General features: G+C 41.7%; 1 protein-coding gene across 1 annotated transcript in view; it reads left to right on the plus strand.

Moving 5' to 3' along the window:
* col12a1b (collagen, type XII, alpha 1b) overlaps nucleotides 1-21,122 on the plus strand; it is a 150,831-nt gene that overhangs the window by 88,414 nt on the left and 41,295 nt on the right. Inside the window, exons 46-54 of the mRNA XM_085372145.1 lie at nucleotides 1,730-1,872; nucleotides 7,045-7,174; nucleotides 8,841-8,983; nucleotides 10,856-10,985; nucleotides 13,479-13,598; nucleotides 13,748-13,894; nucleotides 14,544-14,660; nucleotides 16,902-17,054; nucleotides 20,627-20,701. Of these exons, the coding sequence (XP_085228271.1) occupies nucleotides 1,730-1,872; nucleotides 7,045-7,174; nucleotides 8,841-8,983; nucleotides 10,856-10,985; nucleotides 13,479-13,598; nucleotides 13,748-13,894; nucleotides 14,544-14,660; nucleotides 16,902-17,054; nucleotides 20,627-20,701 (1,158 nt within the window). The remainder of the gene's footprint in view (nucleotides 1-1,729; nucleotides 1,873-7,044; nucleotides 7,175-8,840; nucleotides 8,984-10,855; nucleotides 10,986-13,478; nucleotides 13,599-13,747; nucleotides 13,895-14,543; nucleotides 14,661-16,901; nucleotides 17,055-20,626; nucleotides 20,702-21,122) is intronic.

Below are 21,122 nucleotides of genomic sequence, written 5' to 3' on the forward strand. Positions count from 1 at the left end.
GGCTAGAGCTCAAGATACCGGGGGATACACACATCTGGTTTGGTTTAAAAGAGGCTTTTGCATAAATCCAAATCTGTGCTACTTCTCTCTCTACACATAGACATTGTAAACTGACTGTCCTGCAGATTTGTGCTGCACTCAGCATATCATTTCAATCCCGTAGTTTCACAATGATATTAATTCTTGGATTACAGATTCTTTCTTCATAAAAGACATTTTTTGTTGTATTGAACCAGTTTTACCAACAAAGTAAATCACATTCTAAAAATAAACACAAATTAAAACGCGATTAACAGAATTTAGAAATGATTCAAATAACTTAAACGATCCAATTGTTATTATCTTGTTTGATTATGTAAAGGCTACGCTTCAGAGCATTTCACCACATAAGTTATAGTCTTACAGCCCTTTGTGACATGTTTATTTTAGTTTAGTTAGAACACCACAGTCACACAATAACACAAACAGACTAACCGCTAAAGTTAGCCATAAACCAGCAGGTCTGAAAGCCCAATGAAGGGTTTCAGTTTCTAGTCGGAAAACACTTTAAACGTAACTTTGACTTCAACTGATCATTTTTCAGTTTGCTAATGCTAAAGTTGGTTGGAGACCACAGCCCGACCAAAATTATTGTGATTGTGTACAATGAACTATGAGCTCGTTGCCTTTGAAGCGGTTGCTTCAAAGGCAGGCACCAGGTCTTCAACCACTTTGTTCAACCACTTCAACCTCATTGGTTCAGTTCAGTTTTATTTATATAGTACTAAATCACAACAACAGTCACCTAAGAGTGCTTTACATTGTAAGGTAAACACCCTGCAATAATAGAGAGAAAGCCCAACAATCGGATGACTGCCTATGAGGCAACAGTGGGAAGAAAAAACCTCTGGCAGAAACAGACTCATGGAGGAGCGGACATCTGCATCAGGCATCAGTGTGCTATCAGTTTGCAGTTAAACGGAATCAAGTTGGGCATTACATGCAGCCTGTTTTTGATAAATATGGAGGAAATTACAAATCTGTTGCTGTTTACATACACAGAAATTCACAAAAACAAAAATCCAGATTAACTACTTACATTTAAGTAAAGGCATAGAGTACATTTCTGCACAGCGTAGTGTGATTTTCCCCTTCACACCTACCTACAACAGAAAAAGGCAGTATTGAGGGGGCTGGGACTAGAGGTTTCTGCTTATTAGTTTCAGTTTGCAAAATAAGAGTAAAAAGTTCCAACTGGGTTTTAAAGCCACTTGAGACAATGGAAAAGGAAAGATGCTGACGTACCTGCGACATAAAAAAAAAACTACAAGAAACATAAAGATGAAACTCAGAGACCAAAGCCCAAACTATAACATCTGCCTGTTGAAAAGAAGTGAATATAGATGAGTGTGTTTCATTTGCACTTCTAACAGAATACAATAATTTGAAGTTCACTGCATTTCTGAGCTGCTTGAAGAATGTTTTGAAAAAGTTCATTGCTTTTTAACTCTAAACTTAAACCAAGGATCCAATCCTCCCTGTTCTGTTCCGCTCTTCACTTACTGACACTCACATTTCAAGGAATGTAATCTCTTCTAAATCCATTAGTTGTCCCGTTAGTTTTAGGCAATAAAGTAAGATGTACTTGGAACAAGCCCTTAGTTTTGATTTTGTGTTGCTAAGTGAGGAAAACTAACACCTCTCCCTTGTTCTTAACTTCACGTTCTCTTCACCTCTCTCCCGTTTGCAGTTCCACGCATGCCACCCAGGAATATCAAGGTGTACAATCCCACCCCCAACACCCTGAATGTGCGCTGGGAGCCAGCCACGGGCCAGGTTCAGCAGTACCGGGTGGCTTACGCCCCCCTGACCGGTGCAAGCCCATCTGAGTCGGTGAGTAGCTTTCTGCAGTTAAAACACAAACTGTCATTAGCAGCAGAATTCTCCTTGAGGGGAGGAAAATCTCTCTGTCTGGTCATGAGGAGTGAAGAATGTGAAGACACAAAAATAACAACCTCTTGTGTGATTTAACAGTCATAAAAGAGTGAGGTTGGATAATATTTTTTCCCAGTTTAAGTCATCACATTCCAAAAGCTGCAGGTCAGCTCTTGTTAGATATGATGTGCCTCGAGGAAATTCTTGAGATAAGTGGAATTACACTGAGAAAATAAATGAATGATCTTATCCTGGGTTTTTTTGTTTGTTTTTAGATAAAGGAGAGATTATGGCTGATAATCATTATCTTCAATATCAACTAATTGGTCAGCTATTTTTATTTTTAATCAATAGTTTATAAAATTGCAAGAAGTATCAGGATTACCCAGAATTCAAGACATCTCTACAGATCATGTTTGTTTTTTTTCCAAAAAGTAGTCCAAAACCAAAATTTAAGGAAATGTAATACATAAAAGCAAATTAAGCTTTATAAATCCAGCGTATATTTATACTTTAGCAGAGGTATGCACACGACACAGTCACAAAAAGACTCGGCTTTACCAACGTGGGTTTGCACTTTCTCTTGCTCTTTCTCTTGATGTATAAGTATAAAGTGTATAAAGTATACATGTATAAAGTAATAATCCAATCATTTTGTGTTTTGCATTTTCCATCATTGGAAAATCAGCTATATTCTCAAGATTTTTGTCTGATTTCTGAACATGCCGTTTTATTTGATAGCTTGTTGACACCAAACCCAAAGTCTCTGACTTCACTTTGGCTTTCTTCTTCTGGAAAATGCCATTCTTGACATTTGACTTGCTGATCTTACTTTGGCTGGCATATCTTTGTGTTAGATGTCAACTAAGGACTTGGGAATTCTTGATCCGACTTTTGTATTATTGTATTTTTGCTGTTCTTACTCGACTTTCTTTGTTTGCACACCTGCAGTGTTTAGTCAAACTCGATTAGTTTTCCCCCTTGGTGTGGTTCATTTGTGCAGATATGAACACGGTAATCACACTTGGGTGTGGTCCAAAACAACCAAGACCACAACCTCCAAAGGGTCTCAGCGCAGGTCCAAATGAACTCCAGAGCTGTAAGTTTATGGTTTCAACGTGACCTGAATCCAAACAAACTACCAGGTGTACGTTCCACGTTTGAGGTAAAAAACTTCCAGTAGATACATATGTTTTTTCTTCTGAATGTGGCGAGGTAAATATAGATGCGCGGAGGTCTGTACAGCTAGCAATTAGTCAAGAAATAAAACGTAAATTCTCCACTAGTCCACAACACAGCACCTTCTTCCTGTATTTGCTTTTGTTGCTCCTCCCCAGACACATCTGGCCAATAAGCAGACCGAACTTCTCACGTGGGTTGTAGTGATGCATTCAGACTCAGTTGGATTTTTCTCCGTGTGAAAAAGAAACCAAACCATATGGAAAAACTACAAGTTTATAAACTCATCAACTGATTCAAACCAGAGTAAATGAGCCATAGGTGTGAGAACGCACTTAGTTCCCACCTTAAGATCTAGGAAGTCTTGGCTCAGCTCTGGTTTGAGACTTGTTGACTTGACTCGGGACCTCCTTTTCTATCCTTTTTCCTGACCTAGCTCTGGATTTGTTTTGTTGTTGGATCTTAGTGGCCCTGATTTGGTCTTTTACTTGTGACTTGTGGGTCTCTACTTGGGCCTTGTTGTTTTTGACTCAGGGATTTTTCTTCAGAAAGTCTTTTGACCTAAGAGTCTTGACTTGGCTATAAATGCTGGTTCTTGACCTTGTTGTTATTTTTAGCTTGGTACTCAATGTTATTTATTTAGGACATGAATGGAAATCCCTAAACAAGACTTAACTTCTGCTCGTACAAACAAATGTCTTTCACATCACATCACCATACATCTGGCTTTTCGCTAAACTGGACACTATTCCTGTATATTGGATGTGAACTTAATAACCAAAATTATTGTATTTGTTTTTAGTCATTTTGGTAGTTAAGTTATTTTTATCTGTGTTTTCTACATCTGATTTAAAAAAAAGTGAAATCAAAGTGGGAGTGTTGCTTTCATTGGGCCGGTCTGTTTCATGGAAACAACAAGTGGTCTCTTTTGCTCGTTCTTATTTGTTTCACCAAGTGGTGATGTTGCGCAGATGTCTGCACAGCAGTAATTACGGTAATGCTCTTAAATATGGAAATCATGACTTGTCGGCTTTTCATACGTCTCCATCAGCACTGATTTAATGCACCAGTGCAAATGTCTGGGTCTCAGGGAGAGAAAAAAAGAAGCTTTATTTCCCCACAAAAAGTTTGAACTCTATGACTGAAGTTTGGAAACACTGCATGCCGGACGCATCTGTGACTGACGTCACCAACGGCTCCTACGGTCAGAGTTCCTGGGGGCTTTAAGGCTGTAATCTAACAAGGCTGTTTTGATGATTAGAATCAGCTTTGAAGATGCTGTGAAGTTAGTGTTGTGTAGTTTATCATTCCCTGTGGTCTCTGTTTCCTTCTATTTTCACTGTTGTTGTACTTTCATTTAATTAACTTTGATTTTGTTTTGGTCTGAGAGGAAGTTGGTTTGGCCACAGAAAGAAGACACAAAGATGAGTTCAGAAGTACAAAGATTCACAACTCTTTTTGACTAATTCAGTCTAAATTATCGAATTTTACATCACAGATTTGTTATTTCACGCGCTGAAGTGAGTATGTTATCAGTATTATTATTAGAACTGAGAAGCAGAGAAGCTCTTTAACAGTACATTTTATTCTGGTTAAACATCAGTGGTTTGCATTAAACAAGTGCTCTATAGAAGGAAAAAAACAAGATCAAATGTATGTGCATGCTTTAATGTTGTTTCCAGATGTGATTTTTTTTTTTGTCCTCCAAGCACAAATCTAAAGCTGTGGTCAAAACTTCAGTGCTATGGCTGCAGTTTGTTCACATTGAAGAATATCAGTAAGGTCCAGCACTGATGTTAGGTGATAACAGAAGGTCTCACTTCATTTTGAAGGTGCTGGATGACAGCAGCCACCTACACCTGACTGGGAATTAACTGGAAGCAAATGTTTGTTTAAAATATCGGTATGTGCTGTAGCACTATTAATCTAAGAAACACGTCTATTTACCTTTAGGGATCCCAGTATGCGAACCCATTGGCTAGTTTGCTGACTTGGTCTTTGAGGAACTGGTTGTTTAGAGCTCCCTGTTTAGCCAGCAAGTATCCAAGCCAAGATTTCAGTTTCTGTCTGCTGGTCATCATTTAAAAATGCTAATAAATCATCCATCCATTTGGTAAGCACTCATCCAACCTGCTGTTGTAGCTAGAGTCTGTCCTGGCTGTCTTTGAGTACATTCTGGACAGGTCACCAGTCCATTACAGGACTAGCTAATAAAACCTGATAAAGTGGAATCAGATGATGTTCATGCTTCTGAATTGCATTCCTGCAAATCCCATCCCTCCAGACAGAATGTTTAGCTTCATGCTACCAAAGCTTGCACATACGGGTTAATCAGTACATCAAAATTGGAAACCAAAAAGCTTTTGGTACCAAAAATCGTGTTCCTTGACTACAGATTCTGCATATTCATATGAATAAATCTGTTTGTAGAAATTAATGGGATCACGACTGCCTATGAGAGTGCACTAGATGCCTTCCTTAGACATCCTCTAGGACAGGGGTAGGGAACTCCAGGCCTCGAGAGCCAGTGTCCTGCAGGTTTTAGATGTGTCCTTCATCCAATACAGCTGATTTAAATAGCTAAATTAGCTCCTCAACATGTCTTGAAGTTCTCCAGAGGCCTGGTGATGAACTATTCATTTGATTCAGGTGTGGTGACCCAGGGTGAGATCTGACACCTGCAGGACCACGGCTCTCGAGGACTAACGTTCCCTACCCCTGCTCTAGGATGTTATTGGTCATCACTTTGTAGCTGATGATTGGGAGATAACCCTGTACTGTAATTATCTCCCTCATCATATTTTATAAATGGTATAATTCACTCCCACTGGCAATATCTACAGTTGCTTACATGAAAGTTGAGATACGTTTTTATTTGGGACTTTTTTTTTTGCCTGCCATCCTGTTCCCCCTGTCATCTCTATAAGGAGCTCAGTTTCAGTGACATGTTATGATCTCTGGATCAGTAATAATCTCTGCCTGTATAAAAGTAAAATAATTTAAAGCTGGATTAACAACCTTAGCATTGTGAAAGAACATTTAAAAGTTTTTGTTATTAGGTTTTAGCAGTTATATACATACATCAGAATTCAAGCATCAGTAATGACATCCTGGGAAACTTCTTTTCATGGGCTTCGTCTTGAATTACTTACAAATCTATAAATGCCATATCACTCTCTTGTTCAGTTTGCCTCTACTTCTTAAAACAATGAATGCATCCCATTCAAAAGCCCATCAGTTACCCAGAACAACTGCATACTTCGGCCTCATCATTCAGGTTTACTTCAGCCAATGAAGTGCATCCCAGCCCTCGAGAGCAGTACTGCTTTCAGGAAATGACTATAATGTTTTAAAAGGGCCGTGTCCAATCCATTGTCCTCACTTTAGAGTTTACTGGTGGGCTTTAACCCCAGGCTAACAGTTGTGCATGTGTAGGTGTGTGTGTGCTTCCAGTTGCGGGATCTTAGCCACTACATCATTGCTGTGAAACCTATTTCATGGTCCAACATGCCAAAACCTTTCAGCCCAAAACATTTGCTGCAACCAAACCAGTCCCAAGAAGAGGGGGAACTCGAGTCCAAGCAGAAGATATATTTCCTATGATGTAACGGCAGAGACTTTTATGGCCCACAAACCAGCTAAAGAGCTGAGCATAGATGATGTGATAATCCCAGTGACAGTCTGCAGTCACTCGTGTTGTTAGAACACGTCTCCCGCTGACCGATGGTTTGTTTAGCATTTCACCTTCCAAGCCTTTGTTAGTGTTTGAGGAACCTTTTGGCAGAAGAAACCTTGTCGAACACTTGATGCAAGATGAGCACTGAGGTCATTATGTATATTACTCCTGCCAGATCTGTATGTAATGCGTGAAGAGGCTCATTTGAATAGGCAGACCCTCTTTGATGATTATATCAATATATATTTTGACTCCCGCGTTTCTTCTCCAAAAAGGTCCTGGTTTCAGGAAGTATTAACAACGCCTTCCTGGACAACTTGATACCGGATACTCCCTACTCCGTCACTGTCACCGCTCTGTACGCCGACGGCGAGGGATCAGCGGTGAAGGACAATGGCAAAACATGTAAGCACAATGACAATGTCACATTCTGATGGTGTGTAGAATCACATAACTTACTCGCAATAGTTTACATCTGTCGCATGCAGTGATGCAAAACACAATAAGTACAAGTATATTTAAATTTCGGGTTGCTGACTGCACTCCTCTTAGCAAATATTGGATCATATCATTGGTGATGATCGTAAAACTCCGACTATAATGAACAAATGAGCCTTGTATGGAAAATTAATTATTTAATATCTTTTATACAAAACCCAAAAAGACAGAATGTGATAATTTTTTAAATCTCGTAAGCCCATATTTTAACCATAATAGAAAATAGACATATCAGATGCTTAAATTGAGATATTTTACAATTTCATAAAAATCTTTAGCTCATTTAGAACTTTTATGGCAGCAACACATCTGAAAAAAGTTGGGATGGAAAAACAAAAGGCTGGAAAAGTAGGTGGTACTAAGAAGAAACAGCTGCGTGAACATTTTATAGCTCATTGGATTACCTGGAAACAAGTCAGTGATATGACTGGCACCTTAGAGATGCAGAGTAAAGATGGACAAAGTTTAATATGCAAAACTTTAAATTTAGTTTTTCTAATTTCAGTAGTCATGCAACTGGGATATTCTATGCATTCAGGTTTATTAGTCTCCTTTGTCTTTTAGATATTAAAAGCAAACCATGGCATTTAATATAATTTGGTAGGAAACAGACAACTTTACAGAAGCTGTGTTAGCATTAGCCAGCTAACATAGGTACACCCTCACTACCTCCATAGAATAATAGAGGATAAGAAGTCAAATGCTGATATTTAAGTGCACTTGAATAATTGATCATCAGCAAGTGTGAGCACCTCTTTAAAAGCTGAAGTTTTGGCAGGTCTGGAGCATTCAGGTGTGTTAACTCAATGCCACAGTCCTATCAGGGGTGGATGTCCCAGCAAATTCACCCCAGTCTGTCGGGCTAATGCTCGACCCAAACTGCACAATGATCACAAGCATGGAAACAAATGACTGAAAAAAGAAAAGAAATGGCCCAGGCAGAGTCCAGACCTCAACCTGATCAAAGTGCTGTGGTGGGACCTTAAAGAACGCTGTGCATAAACAAATGCTCACAAAAGTCAATAAAGTGAATCAAAGCTGTAAAGAAAAGAGGGCCAGAAGTCCTCAACAATGTTAATGGGTCCAGTTCGTGTGGAAGGGCCTGTACTGATAAAATATATTTTACATTATTGCTGTAAAAAAAAACCCTACTGAATCATGAGGCATACTCAGTTTTTCACAGGTCTGTTATTGTGTTGATTCTCGAGTTTAGTTAAAATGTTTTTTCTTCCCTTTGTCATTTTATTTATTCCTTTCTTTACTCTGAAAAAACAGAAAAAAAAAGTGGGCTTTCAGGGAGGGGCCCTTAAAGAGAAATAATCTAGTATAACTAAATGCCTTCGTGGGCACCATTATATGTAAATGAGGATTCAACTCTGGGTGCAGTAAAGTAAAACTTCAGAACTAGAAGTGGTCATAGAGGTTAAGTGAGTATATGTATATAGTGTAGCTATAGTAGGATTTAAAGCATTATAGAAATCAAATAATCTTTTATTCATGAATTAGAAAAATATATTTCTATTTATACATTAAAAAAAATTCTCCTACACTGCTTCTGTTTGATATGGTGCAGTACCCCGTGCTGGTCCCAGGAACATGCGTGTGTTTGACGCCACCACAAGCACCTTGACCATCGGCTGGGATCACGCTGAAGGGCCCGTAAGACAGTACAAGATCTCCTACGCACCCATGACTGGAGACCCCATCACAGAGTCCGTAAGTGAAACTTTAAGCTCATTGACGTCCACAATATCAAATCATCTCAGATAACATCAACATGTTACTGGTAACAGTGCTAAAGTAGAGCAGTCATCCCAGAGAAGGAGCCAGTCAGTACAAATTTAAAATCAGGCATTAGTGATGGTCACATTTCCAAAATGGTTTAGTGGCCTGTTTGGGGGTAAATATACTTTCCTTCGCACTCTGATTACCTGCCTGTATTGTCTGAAGGAAAGCTGGTCTTACCCTTCCAGAAACTAAACTACGCACACTGATGATAAAATTTTTAAAAACGACCTCAGAGGCTGAGACATTTTGGTGAAGTCATTTCGGAGGAAATGCATCAGACCCACTAACCTCAAGTGTATTTCTTACTCTCTCTTTAACCCATAAAGAGGGATTAATCTCAGGTGGTGATGTGTTTTGTTTTGGATAAACTGGCCGCAAACCCTCGCCATTCACAGCTCGCTGTGACGTCCCCCTCGGACTATGCGGTGAAGTCACATCTCAGGATTCCCTCGCCTCATTCAGGATATAAATCACAGATTAGGGAGACTAATTACAGGCTCAGTTAAACAAACTGTATAATTTGGGGCATAATAGCGTTATTAATAGTTCTGAATAATAAGTTGGAACGATGGTGGAGAGCGGAGACGGCCCAGCTGTGCTTCCCTTCTGCTCGTTAGTCTAACACTTGCTCAGAGTGAGTCAGCTAACTGCACCAGAGGGACGCCGATGAAAGGAGCTCTCCAGATTGGGACTGACCAAAGAGCTCACGACTATTATTTATACCGATGCAAAGTGATCAATTTAGCATCTGTAAATAATGTGGAAGGTTCGTGTTGGTACACAGTTTCTATAATCCCACCGAGAAGCAATTTTCTGCCTCACAAGGCTGAAGAAGTTATTTCCTGTTTATTAGAGAAGTAGTCTTCTAAAATATTAAAGCCTAAAATGTAAAATTGTGCACCACCAACAGTTTTTGTATTTTTCAGGCTCTTCTCTTTATCTTACTGCACAAACCAAATTTATTCGCACTAAAATTTGGAATAAAATTTTACCCAAATTTAACTTTGATTAATTGATTTTAATGACCGTTTCTCATTTAAACTAATATTTGGGTCCTTGATTCAAATTCCAGATGAATCCAAATGGTTTTCTATTATTTTACTTTTATTTAAACAGGGAGCAAAACTCACCACTGAACATGGACTGTATATAAAAGATATAAGGGCATAGCAGTAGGAAGTTGTTTCAGCTTGCATTCTTTATATTGGCCAGCAGGGGGTGATTCCTTTGGTTGCAAAAAGAAGTCCACCCTGGTAAAAGGACTCTTCTTGTCACTTGAAAACTTTCTGATGGGGTTATGGCCTTAATCAGTGCACTTCAGTAAACTGGTTAAGATAGCAAAAAAATAAATAAATAAAAATCTATAAAAAATAGGAAGCAAAATAATCGAGAATTTGACTTCATTGCAAGGAGGATGTGTGGTTTGAGGCATCTTCACTTCACAGTTTATAGTCTCTCTCTGTATATAGCATGACACCCTTTATTCTTAGATCTTTGATTTAGAAAACAGGAAAACTCCCCAAAAACTGAATAAGAGAGAAAAAGGAAGCAGAAATCTCCAAAATCATACATGCACAGACATGTGTGGAAGGAACTCTGTGGAAAGCAGGTGTAGCAGCTTGTCCTGTGACTGGGAGCACTGGGTCAGCTCCGCTCACCAATTACACATACCATGTGCAGCAGATGTGCAGATAGCAAAGCAACTCAGGACGCTCTGGATGCAAATCTTTCCTGACTGATTTATGCTTTTTCTTCTTCGGCTACTGAAAATCTCTGGCTCTGTGCCGTTTGGATCTTCAGACTCTGGTTTTAGGAAACAGAAACAATGCCATGCTTCAGAATCTGCTCCCAGACACCCCATACAACATCACTGTGGAGGCCATCTACGCCGAGGGGCCTGGAGGATCCCTCAACGGGAACGGACGTACAAGTAATAAAAACCTCTTTGACCTCTAGTTTTCTAGCAAAGGCAGCTTTTCAGAAATGTTGGTTTTCTTGTGATATTACACAATCCCTTGCAGCTGTCACAGGGTTTCTGCACATTTGGCGTCATAGCTGGGCCGATTGTAGTAAACAACAGGCTTTCTCAAACTCCTAGAAGGCAAATTTTACCCCTCAGCAGCCATCTTTCAAGTTATTTAAAAGCTTCCAACTAAATTAAAATGGCCTGTATTTGTATAGCGCTTTTCTAGTCCCTAAGGACCCCAAAGCGCTTTACACAACCTGTCATCCACCCATTCACACACACATTCACACACTGGTGATGGCAAGCTACATTGTAGCCACAGCCACCCTGGGGCGCACTGACAGAGGCGAGGCTGCCGGACACTGGCGCCACCGGGCCCTCTGACCACCACCAGTAGGCAACGGGTGAAGTGTCTTGCCCAAGGACACAACGACCGAGACTGTCCAAGCCGGGGCTCGAACCGGCAACCTTCCGATTGCAAGGCGAACTCCCAACTCTCGAGCCACGATCGCCACAATTAGAAATTAAAAAGTAGAGATCCATGACTTTAACTGCAATAGCCAGCAGTATGTAAAAACTCCACGTGTAGAATCAACAGTCAAGTTTGATTTAAACAGAAAGCTCGATATTTAGTTTTTGTTTTACCCAAAATAAAGTTTTTAAATCTTTTCCCTGCAGGTTATTCTGTATGTCTGCTACACATGCTGAAGCCCTACAACATGGCTGTTTCATTAACAGAGCAGATGTAACTACCTGTATCACTTCTACAGTAACAAGTAGATATACCTGCTGCTTGTCTACTGTGTGGAAATGAAGTGATTAGCTCAGATGTTTTCTGTGGCGGCCCCTGATTGGCTCTTTGCGGGCAGAGAGTGGACAGCTTCCATCTTTGGTCTTACAGAGTTCTCCTTAGATATAAATTTTTTAACTTTCTGTCGTTACTTGTATTCAAACCTGAAATAAATCTTGTTTGATTAAGTCTATTAACCATCTATCAGAAAATAGCAAAAAAAAAAAATCCCCCTTTTATATTTCCTACTTTTGATTTTGATATTGACCGTCTGTGGAAGGTAAACCTCACAATCCGCTCCACCAGCATCGTGCTACAAACAATTCTAGTACATTTAGGATGTAATCCAGCACCTCAGCAACTTTTGTGGTGGTTCAGCTTTGAGGCATTGAACCCAGGAGCTTAAACGCAGCGACCGCAGTAGCACTTAGGAGTGAGTTAGAGGAGTAACAGAAAAAATAAATACATTAAGTGCGCGTCAGTTATCAGGGTCTGCATGTGTTAGTGTGAAGAGTTTGGACTCGATCGGCGAGCAGTAGGCTTAGTTATACAAACAGCAGACACTCAGAGTGTGTGTGTGTGTATGTATGTATGTGTGTACCTGTTTCGATATCTTTGTGGGGTCCAAAAATTGGAACATTACTGTGGGGACCAACAGTCACTTGTGAGGACAAAAGTGACAAAAGTAATTTTTGAGACTCAAAATGTGGTTTATTGTCAGGGTTACATTTATTTTATGGTTAGGTTTAGGCTGAGGGTTAGGCATTCATTTTTGATGGTTGGGGTTAGGCTAAGCGGCTAGGGAAGGCATTATGTCAATTGGATGTCCTCACTAAGATATCAAAACGAGAATGTGTGTGTGAGGCTCTTTCAGGCATCCGTCCAATTCTGGACACACACCAACTGGTTTCTTCAACAAGACTAAGACCCAAATCTAAACACCTCTATTACATAGGATGAATCTTATAACCTGACTTAAGGCGGCTCATTCCTGACCGCCAGAAAGGAAGAGGCTGATTTTTATTATTACTGAGAAAATGTCCCCCTTTTTTTTAACAATGCTCTGTGGTTTAAACAACCTACAGGTATCAAGTTAATGAAAGGCTAGGGGGTTGTTCTAGCGTTTAACAGCAGCGAGAAGACGGCGTGTCAGCTTCCAAACTCTGAGCTCACTGAAAATTTTGCCACAGTAGGTGTAAAACGCTCCCCGGTGTGTGGACGGCTGATATTTACGGTTCAGTTAAAGGAAAGAAAAACAGCCAAAATAAAGTTCTGTGTCATTCAAATGCAAACTACAAATTAGAAGTTCACTAGTGCTTCTGTTTCTGTTTTGTTGCACATGAAGCTGCAGTGGATTTAGTTTAAAAAGCCAGAAATTCTCCTGCTGCTCTCCCCTCTCTACCCAAACAATAAACCTCCTTTCTGACTTTATGGGGCCATAATTTACTAAATTAGCTTTAAGTTTTATTAAATATGACTTGAAACTTGCGATTCAAGGCTCATCAGGAAAGTTGGAGAGTTTAAGCTGGCTGAGTCACTTTTGCAGTCAGTCTAAGTGGCTAATAGAGGAACTGCAGTTTTTTGGTACTTGCACATTAGCATCATGTTTTAGCCCTGCGTGTTGATGCTTACCATGTCTAAAATTCGATGCCTCCTCTGTGTCAAAGTCGGCATGTTGAGTCCCAGAAACCTTCGGATCTCGGACGAGTGGTACACGCGCTTCAGGGTGGCCTGGGACCCGGTGACTGCACCCATCCAGGGATACCAGCTGATCTACACCCCTGCAGGTGAGCCTTAACAAAACCATTGCGGTTAATCAAACATGTTTCTCTGCACACACATTGTGAATAATGTCTTGGTTCCTAAAAGCTGTCACCTGATTTTTACTTCTCTTCAGTTTCTCACTCACTTCTCATTCTCCGCTCTGTGTTTCCAGGCATGAACCAGCCCATCGACTTCTTCGTTGGAGACGTGAGCTCTTACACTCTGACCAACCTGCAGCCTGGAACCACCTACGACGTCAAAGTGCTGGCACAGTACACCAGCGGCGTGAGCGCGCCGCTCATTGGCCAGGGGACGACACGTACGTACAGGAAGCGTAATTAGACGCACAAACTGCTGATTTATTTCAAATGTCGCTCATAATTGTTTCTTAAAAAACTCACTGGACCTTGGCGTCCTCTTGTTAACCCCTCCTGATTTTTCACGTCCAGTCACTTCTGACACTTTAACTTAGGACCAGAGAGAATCCCAGGATTTATCTGATGTCTTTTCAGTTGCTCAGATTTGTTTCTGGCTGACTGAGATTTGGACTTAAAGGCATGTTCACACCTGTTTACTATTTTGTCTGGTTATATTGGCCTCAGGTGTTTGTTAGTTTTTTTCAAGTTGGCACGATTTGTTTGGACAGTAATTACTCTCAGGTGTGGAACAAAACAGCTACACCAGGAGCCCTGAAAAGAAATGGGCTCATGAAGTGAAATACCAGTCAAGTTTCTCGCTACCTAAAGTTACTCACCTGGTTCCATCAGGCAGTGCAGCTAACAGATTATCAGATGTACTCTTTTTTTGTTTGTTTGTTTTTGTTTTGTTTTGTTTAGCTAAACAGTTCCTGTCTCATAGAGAATCTCTATTTTTCATCAGTTGTTAAAAGAGCTTAAAAAAACATGAATCGTCCGACATATGAACAGCATAAACCTCCACTGTGCTTAAACTCTGATTTTTTTTTTCAGTCTACCTGAACGTAACCAACATTGAGACCTACGCCATCGGCCACGACAAGTTCTGCATCAAGTGGACGCCACACAGAGCGGCCACGTCTTACCGCATTAAACTCAACCCAGCGGACCGTAAGTCACCTCACATCACTTTTTAAATATCATAATCAGCTTTTGTGTGTAATAATAGTAATGTAATAATAATAGCACTTAGACCTTTTCTATGTAAGTCTCTAAATGATCCAAAACCACATGGTTGTGTAACATGTCCTCGGATAGATCACGGAAGAGAACCTGCAGTGATTTTCATCAGAAGTTTCTGATATTTCATTTCTCTGCAGATGCATTAATCTTGTGCTGTGGCTCTATCTGCCAGTGATCCTGATTCAGAGTGACATATTTAAATTGATGCATGTGGTAAAGTGTGCAATAAGCCTCCCATCAGATGTCTGAAAACATATCTGCAGATGAGATCATCTCTGCAGATGCTGCAGAGACTGTTTTGACTCAAACATTTTCTTGTAATTTCCTCCCTGAGGCTGTTTAAGTTCAGGCCTATTTTCGGTTATTGATCAAAAAAGATGCAAGTTTTGGCCGAGACTGAAGGCGCCCGACCACCAAGCTTTAACTCCATCTCTGTTTGCAAAGATTACATCCTTTTCAATGACTTTGGAGTGTCCGAGGTCCATCTGGTTCATACTCGCACGTGGAGATAAAGTATCCATGTTTAAATATCGTTATGGTAGTCATTAGGCGTTCGGGCTGCCAGAACAAACACGGGTCTGTTAGCGTGAGGCAGATGGTGGTTAACCGCTACCATAGGAGCCGTCCCAGTGAGACGCAGCAGACGCTCAAGTCAACAAATCAGTCAACTGTTTGTTCTCAAGTGGAAATGCAAACAGCGGTCGGAGCCAGCGGTGAGATGAGGGGGTGGAAAAACGGTGAGCACGGGTCTTCTGCCTCCATGTTTTAACATCCGTGGTAAGAAGAGGAACATGTGGTTCAGACTCTAGGCTATCTGATATCCTGCTGAATAGTCTGAGGGCTTTTATTTTGCCAACGCACTCTCAGCTCGGACCTGAGTGCATCTTTGCTCCCGATGAAAGAGGGCCACCGTTCTGGAGTCGATCTCTCTGAGAGGTGTGCGTGTTTGCACAAATTAATTTACATGATCGATCACAACTTGTTGATGTTACTGGGCATATTCTGAAGATATCTGCAGCAGCGGAGCTGCGGGGAGCGTTGAATCCGACTTACTTGAAGTGCATTTGGGACAGCAAAACGCCCGTGCGATAAACACGATTTGTTTGTTTGCTCTCGCAGAAGCGCTCAGAGTAAATAAGAAATCTTATTATCAATTTATCAGCAGCCGAGACAAGCAGAGAGATAAACATTTCACTGGAAGGGTCAGGGTGCTCTGTGTGTAAAGTAATCTTTATTTTCTTCGTTTAGCAACAAAAAGTCCACTAAACTACAGACAACAGTCATGAAGTGTGGTTGGTCAGTGACTATGAGGTCACAAATCCTGCAAGGGCTTTCAGGTAGTTTAAGACGTGCTCAAAGAAACCTTTCCTCTTTTGGAAACTTTCTGCAGTCCTCTGAGGCTCACCCACTGTCTTAAGGTCTTAGCTGGAGCCCATCCCAGCTGTCAGTGGGCAAGAGGTGCAATATTAGGATCAATACCAGGGATCAATAAAGTATTCTGATTCTGATTCTGATTCTGATTAGAAGTGGTAGACTACCCAACATGTATACTAAAATGTACAGGGATATTAATTTGTAAGTGTTGGTGAAGTGATTGGACGAGACTGCCTTTAACATGGAATTGATTTCAAATACAAACACAGATGGTTTAAAATGGAACTAGAGCCTCCTTTGTCCCTCATGAGGCTGAAACGGACACAGAGAGTGCCAGCGTCACAAGCCAGCAGGCTTTGGTGTTAATTTACAAGCCAGAAACATAAGCACCTGGGGAAGTAATCTTTGACTCATTAGTAATAATTATTAATGCTGTCATACTCAGGAGATGTATGAAGTGAGTAAAAATCTTAGTTTTCTTCACAGGAAAATTTCAACATGATTCAGGGTCCAAACTGTGTAAAAGTCACTGGTGTGTTTTACAAGGGCATGACGATTCAGCCATCTCGAAAAAACTCGTGACTGAAGAACATGAGTCAGTGTTTCCCTCTGACAGGAACCAATCACACTGAGCCCACAGCACCTGGAAATAAACTCTAAATGAGCCGATCGGGAGGTCGAACCTTATTAAACCTCGATGAAACTTTTGAGCACATTCAGAAAAGTCCATCATTTAATTTAAGACCACTCCACTGTACTGTGATGTGTTTACATGTGTTTTTGATTCCTCTGTAGCATCCAGTAAAGGACAGCATGAAATCACCATTCCCGCCGGCCTGCCTCAGTACTGCTTCAACGGACTCTCTCCCGATGCTCTGTACACCGCAACTGTCTTCGTTCAGACGCCAAATCTGGAAGGCCCAGGAGTCAGCACCAAAGCGAGGACCTGTAAGTACTAAGAAAGTTCTGCAGTGAGGAGGAAAACTCTAGAAAATCGAGAGAATTCTGCCCTTAATAAATGCACAAAAACTAGAGTGTGTTTGAAATGTGACCGGTCTGGTTCACTGCTGTGAAAACGTGAAGTGCAGTATTTTAATCAGAGAATCAAACCAGTGGCAGGAGCACAACTATTAAAAGAGAGGTCGGGTATTTATACCTTGTGGGGACATCTACTTGACATAATGCTTTCCCTAGCCCCTTACCCTGGCCATGAAAAATGAATGCCTAAACCTAACTACAACCGAATTGTAACCCTATCACTAAATCCACATTTTGAGTCTCAAAAATGCCTTGAAACTTGTGGGGACCAGGATATTGGTCCCCACAAAGATATGAATACACACTCACAAACACACACATACACACAATACATGAAACAAACATAAAGAAGAGAACAACAGTGTACTAGAGATAATGAGTCAAATTTAAAGTTAAAATATATAAACTTCAAGACAGCGTGGTCTCGGGCCGGAAAACAGGTGTAGTTTAATCAGGCAGAACATCTGAAGCCTTGAGGTCATTTTTAAAATTGCCTTTCTTTCATTGAATGAGACCGCATCCTGAATTTGGGTCAATCTGAGCAGCGCGACAAACAAGAATAACTTCCTGCACTTTAATAATTAAATTAAAGCATCAGGGTTTTTGATCTGGAAATATAATTTCATCAGTTCTTTAAATAGTGATAAAATACTTTGTGGTCCAAATGTCCTGCGAGTGACATTGTCCACTTCAGCTGTCTCAAGTTTTTTATATTGATGTTTTAACTTATTTATAAAATGCAACAAAAATATTTAACAAATATAAACACTGAATGTAAAGAAGAATGTAAAGTACTGCATGCAGTGCTGCATGTGGCAGTCGTTACATGATTGGCTGGAAAAATCCTTTGTGCCAGGCAGACAGCTCAAAGGTTTTCAAAGTAATCCAACCTGTTTAAGATGTCATCTTATGTTGAAGGGAATATAAATAAAAACGAGTTTAAACTCGCATTAATCTGTCCTTCATGTATTCTTAGTACAAACCAACAGCATCTGCATCACTGACGGAAAAACACATAAAAACACGTCCCAAGTGGATCAGCCCATCTTTCCAAAGAGAACACGATCGTAGTAACAGCTGCGTGGCTCCGACACGCCCACTCACAGTGCAGTCTGTGGCTGTGGCTGGAAAAGAGTAAGGCGTTCAGAAGCGGAGACAGGGACTGCTACAGAGAGGCCAAGTACAGGTTCACTAAGGAAGTGGACATTGCCAAACATCAGCACTCTGAGAAGATGCAGCAGCAGATCTCAGAGAATGACTCGGCCTCTGTGTGGAAAGGTTTTAGGAATATCACAAACTACAAGCCTAAAACCCCCCACTCCACTGATGACTTGCTCTTAGCCAACACCCTTAACGACTTCTACTGTCGTTTTGACGAGCCATCAGGCAGCCTTCACACCTCCAACGACCCCAACAATAGAGGCACTTTGGACACTCATTCCCCCATCTCTCCCCCCTCCATAGAGCCATCACCACCTTCAAACTGTTCACCTGCAACACCCGCCCCCTCACCCCACACAAAAGAGGATTTCACACCACCTCCTCCGACCACAACTCTTCATATTCATGAAGCAGATGTGAGGAAGCAGTTTAGGAGTCTGAATGCTCGGAAAGCTCCCGGCCCAGACGGTGTGTCTCCTGCCACCCTCAGACACTGTGCAAACGAGCTGGCCCCAGTGTTTTCTGGCATCTTCAACTCCTCACTGCAGGCATGTCATGTGCCTGCCTGCTTCAAGTCCTCTACCATAATCCCTGTCCCCAAGAAACCTAGGATCACTGGACTAAATGACTACAGACCCGTGGCTCTGACATCTGTGGTCATGAAGTCATTTGAGCGCCTAGTTCTCTCCCATCTCAAGACCCTCACGGCCCCCCTCCTGGACCCCCTGCAGTTTGCATATAGAGCCAACAGGTCTGTAGACGACGCCATCAACATGGCCCTACACTTCATCCTGCAGCATCTGGACTCCCCAGGAACCTACGCCAGGATCCTGTTTGTGGACTTCAGCTCTGCCTTCAACACCATCCTTCCAGACCATCTCCGAGGCAAGCTTTCCCAGATGAATGTGCCTGATCCCATCTGCCGGTGGATCACTGACTTCCTGACGGACAGGAAGCAGCATGTGAGGCTGGGGAAGAATGTCTCGGACTCCCGGACCATCAGCACCGGCTCCCCTCAGGGCTGTGTTCTTTCTCCTCTGCTCTTCTCCCTGTACACCAACTGCTGCACCTCCACCCACCAGTCTGTCAAGCTAATCAAGTTCGCAGATGACACCACCGTCATTGGGCTCATCTCTGACGGGGATGAGTCTGCCTACAGGAGGGAGGTTGAACGTCTGGTGTCTTGGTGCAGCCACAACAACCTGGTGCTGAATGCCCAGAAGACAGTGGAGATTATTGTGGACTTCAGGAAGCACACAGCCCCACTCCCCCCCATCATCCTGACTGACACCCCCATCACCTCTGTGGACTCATTCCGCTTCCTGGGTACCACCATCACCCAGGACCTGAAGTGGGAGCCCACCATCACCTCCGTCATCAAGAAAGCCCAGCAGAGGATGTACTTCCTGAGGCAGCTGAAGAAATTCAACCTGCCAACACGGACGATGATGCAATTCTACACTGCAATCATTGAGTCCATCCTCACCTCCTCCATCACCGTGTGGTACGCTGGAGCCACTATCAGGGACAAACAGAGACTGCAGTGTGTTGTGCGCTCTGCTGAGAAGGTGATTGGCTGCAGACTCCCATCTCTGCAGGACCTGTACACCTCCAGGACACTGCGGCGTGCAGCTCGGATCTCAGCTGACCCTTCTCACCCTGGACACAGTCTGTTTGACCTGCTCCCCTCAGGCAGGAGGCTCCGGTCCATTCGCACCAGAACCTCTCGCCACAAGAACAGTTTCTTCCCCTCTGCTGTTGGACACATGAACAATAACCACATGACTGTTCCCGCCACTAACACATGACCCTACGCTGTGTCACTGCATCATTTCATGTCTGGCACTGATCACCACCTGCACTCATGTATATATCTTTCTACGTAGCACTCATAATTCTTATTCTCATGTATATATGTTTGGCACTGATCACCACCTGCACTCATGTATATATCTTTCTACGTAGCACTCATAATTCTTATTCTCATGTATATATCTCATGTATATCTCATGCACATATCTTTCTTTCTACATAGCACTTTAATTCTTATTGTCTGCACTGAAGCACCGCAGCAATTTCCTAATGTTGTAAACCTCAACATCTGGCAATAAACCCATTCTGATTCTGATTCTGAGTCATGGTGTCTGAGACATGAAGCACGATTCCAACTGCGAATTGCATCATCTCGCAGTGTGGCTCCAAAACAATGACTTCATCACGCGCCGTGTTTACACCGATTCTGTATTTATTACAAATATGTTGATAACATTTTTTTTTTTTTGTGTTTTTTGTTTTGTTTTGTTTTGTTTTGTCTCTCACAGTGCAGGAGCCAACTCCAGACCCAACAACCCCGCCTACTCCAACAGCTCCACCCACCATCCCCCCTGGATGGGCAGGTAAGCCTCTAATGACATCCATAATCCATAATCCAATTGAAGGCGAGTTGAATCTGAAATGCATTCTTGTGTTTTGGTTGATGAGACATATTGCAGCCCACAATATGTGGCCAACGACTTGTTTGAAGGTTCAATTTTCACATTGTGGCTACCACCGTGATTTCTTTCTCATTGGTAAACATTTGTGACCCAACGGTTAAAGTTCTTTAATCTTTAATTTAATGCTGATTCTTGATTGTGAAAATCTTTATAAAAACTCACCCTGCATACAGACATCATAGAGGTCGAAATTTTTCAGGTTGTGTACGTGTTTTTTTTTCTCCTTTTCTCTAAGGACTTTTGTAGTCTACCTCAAGTGGCCATTAGTGGAACTTCAGTTTCAGCACACCCTTTTAGCTGCTTGGTGTTCCAGGTAGATGGG

This window comes from Diplotaxodon limnothrissa, linkage group LG15 (genome assembly GCF_057381915.1).
Source record: "Diplotaxodon limnothrissa isolate DT_005_m linkage group LG15, D_limnothrissa_male_GT1.1, whole genome shotgun sequence".
Classification (NCBI taxonomy): Eukaryota; Metazoa; Chordata; class Actinopteri; order Cichliformes; family Cichlidae; genus Diplotaxodon; species Diplotaxodon limnothrissa.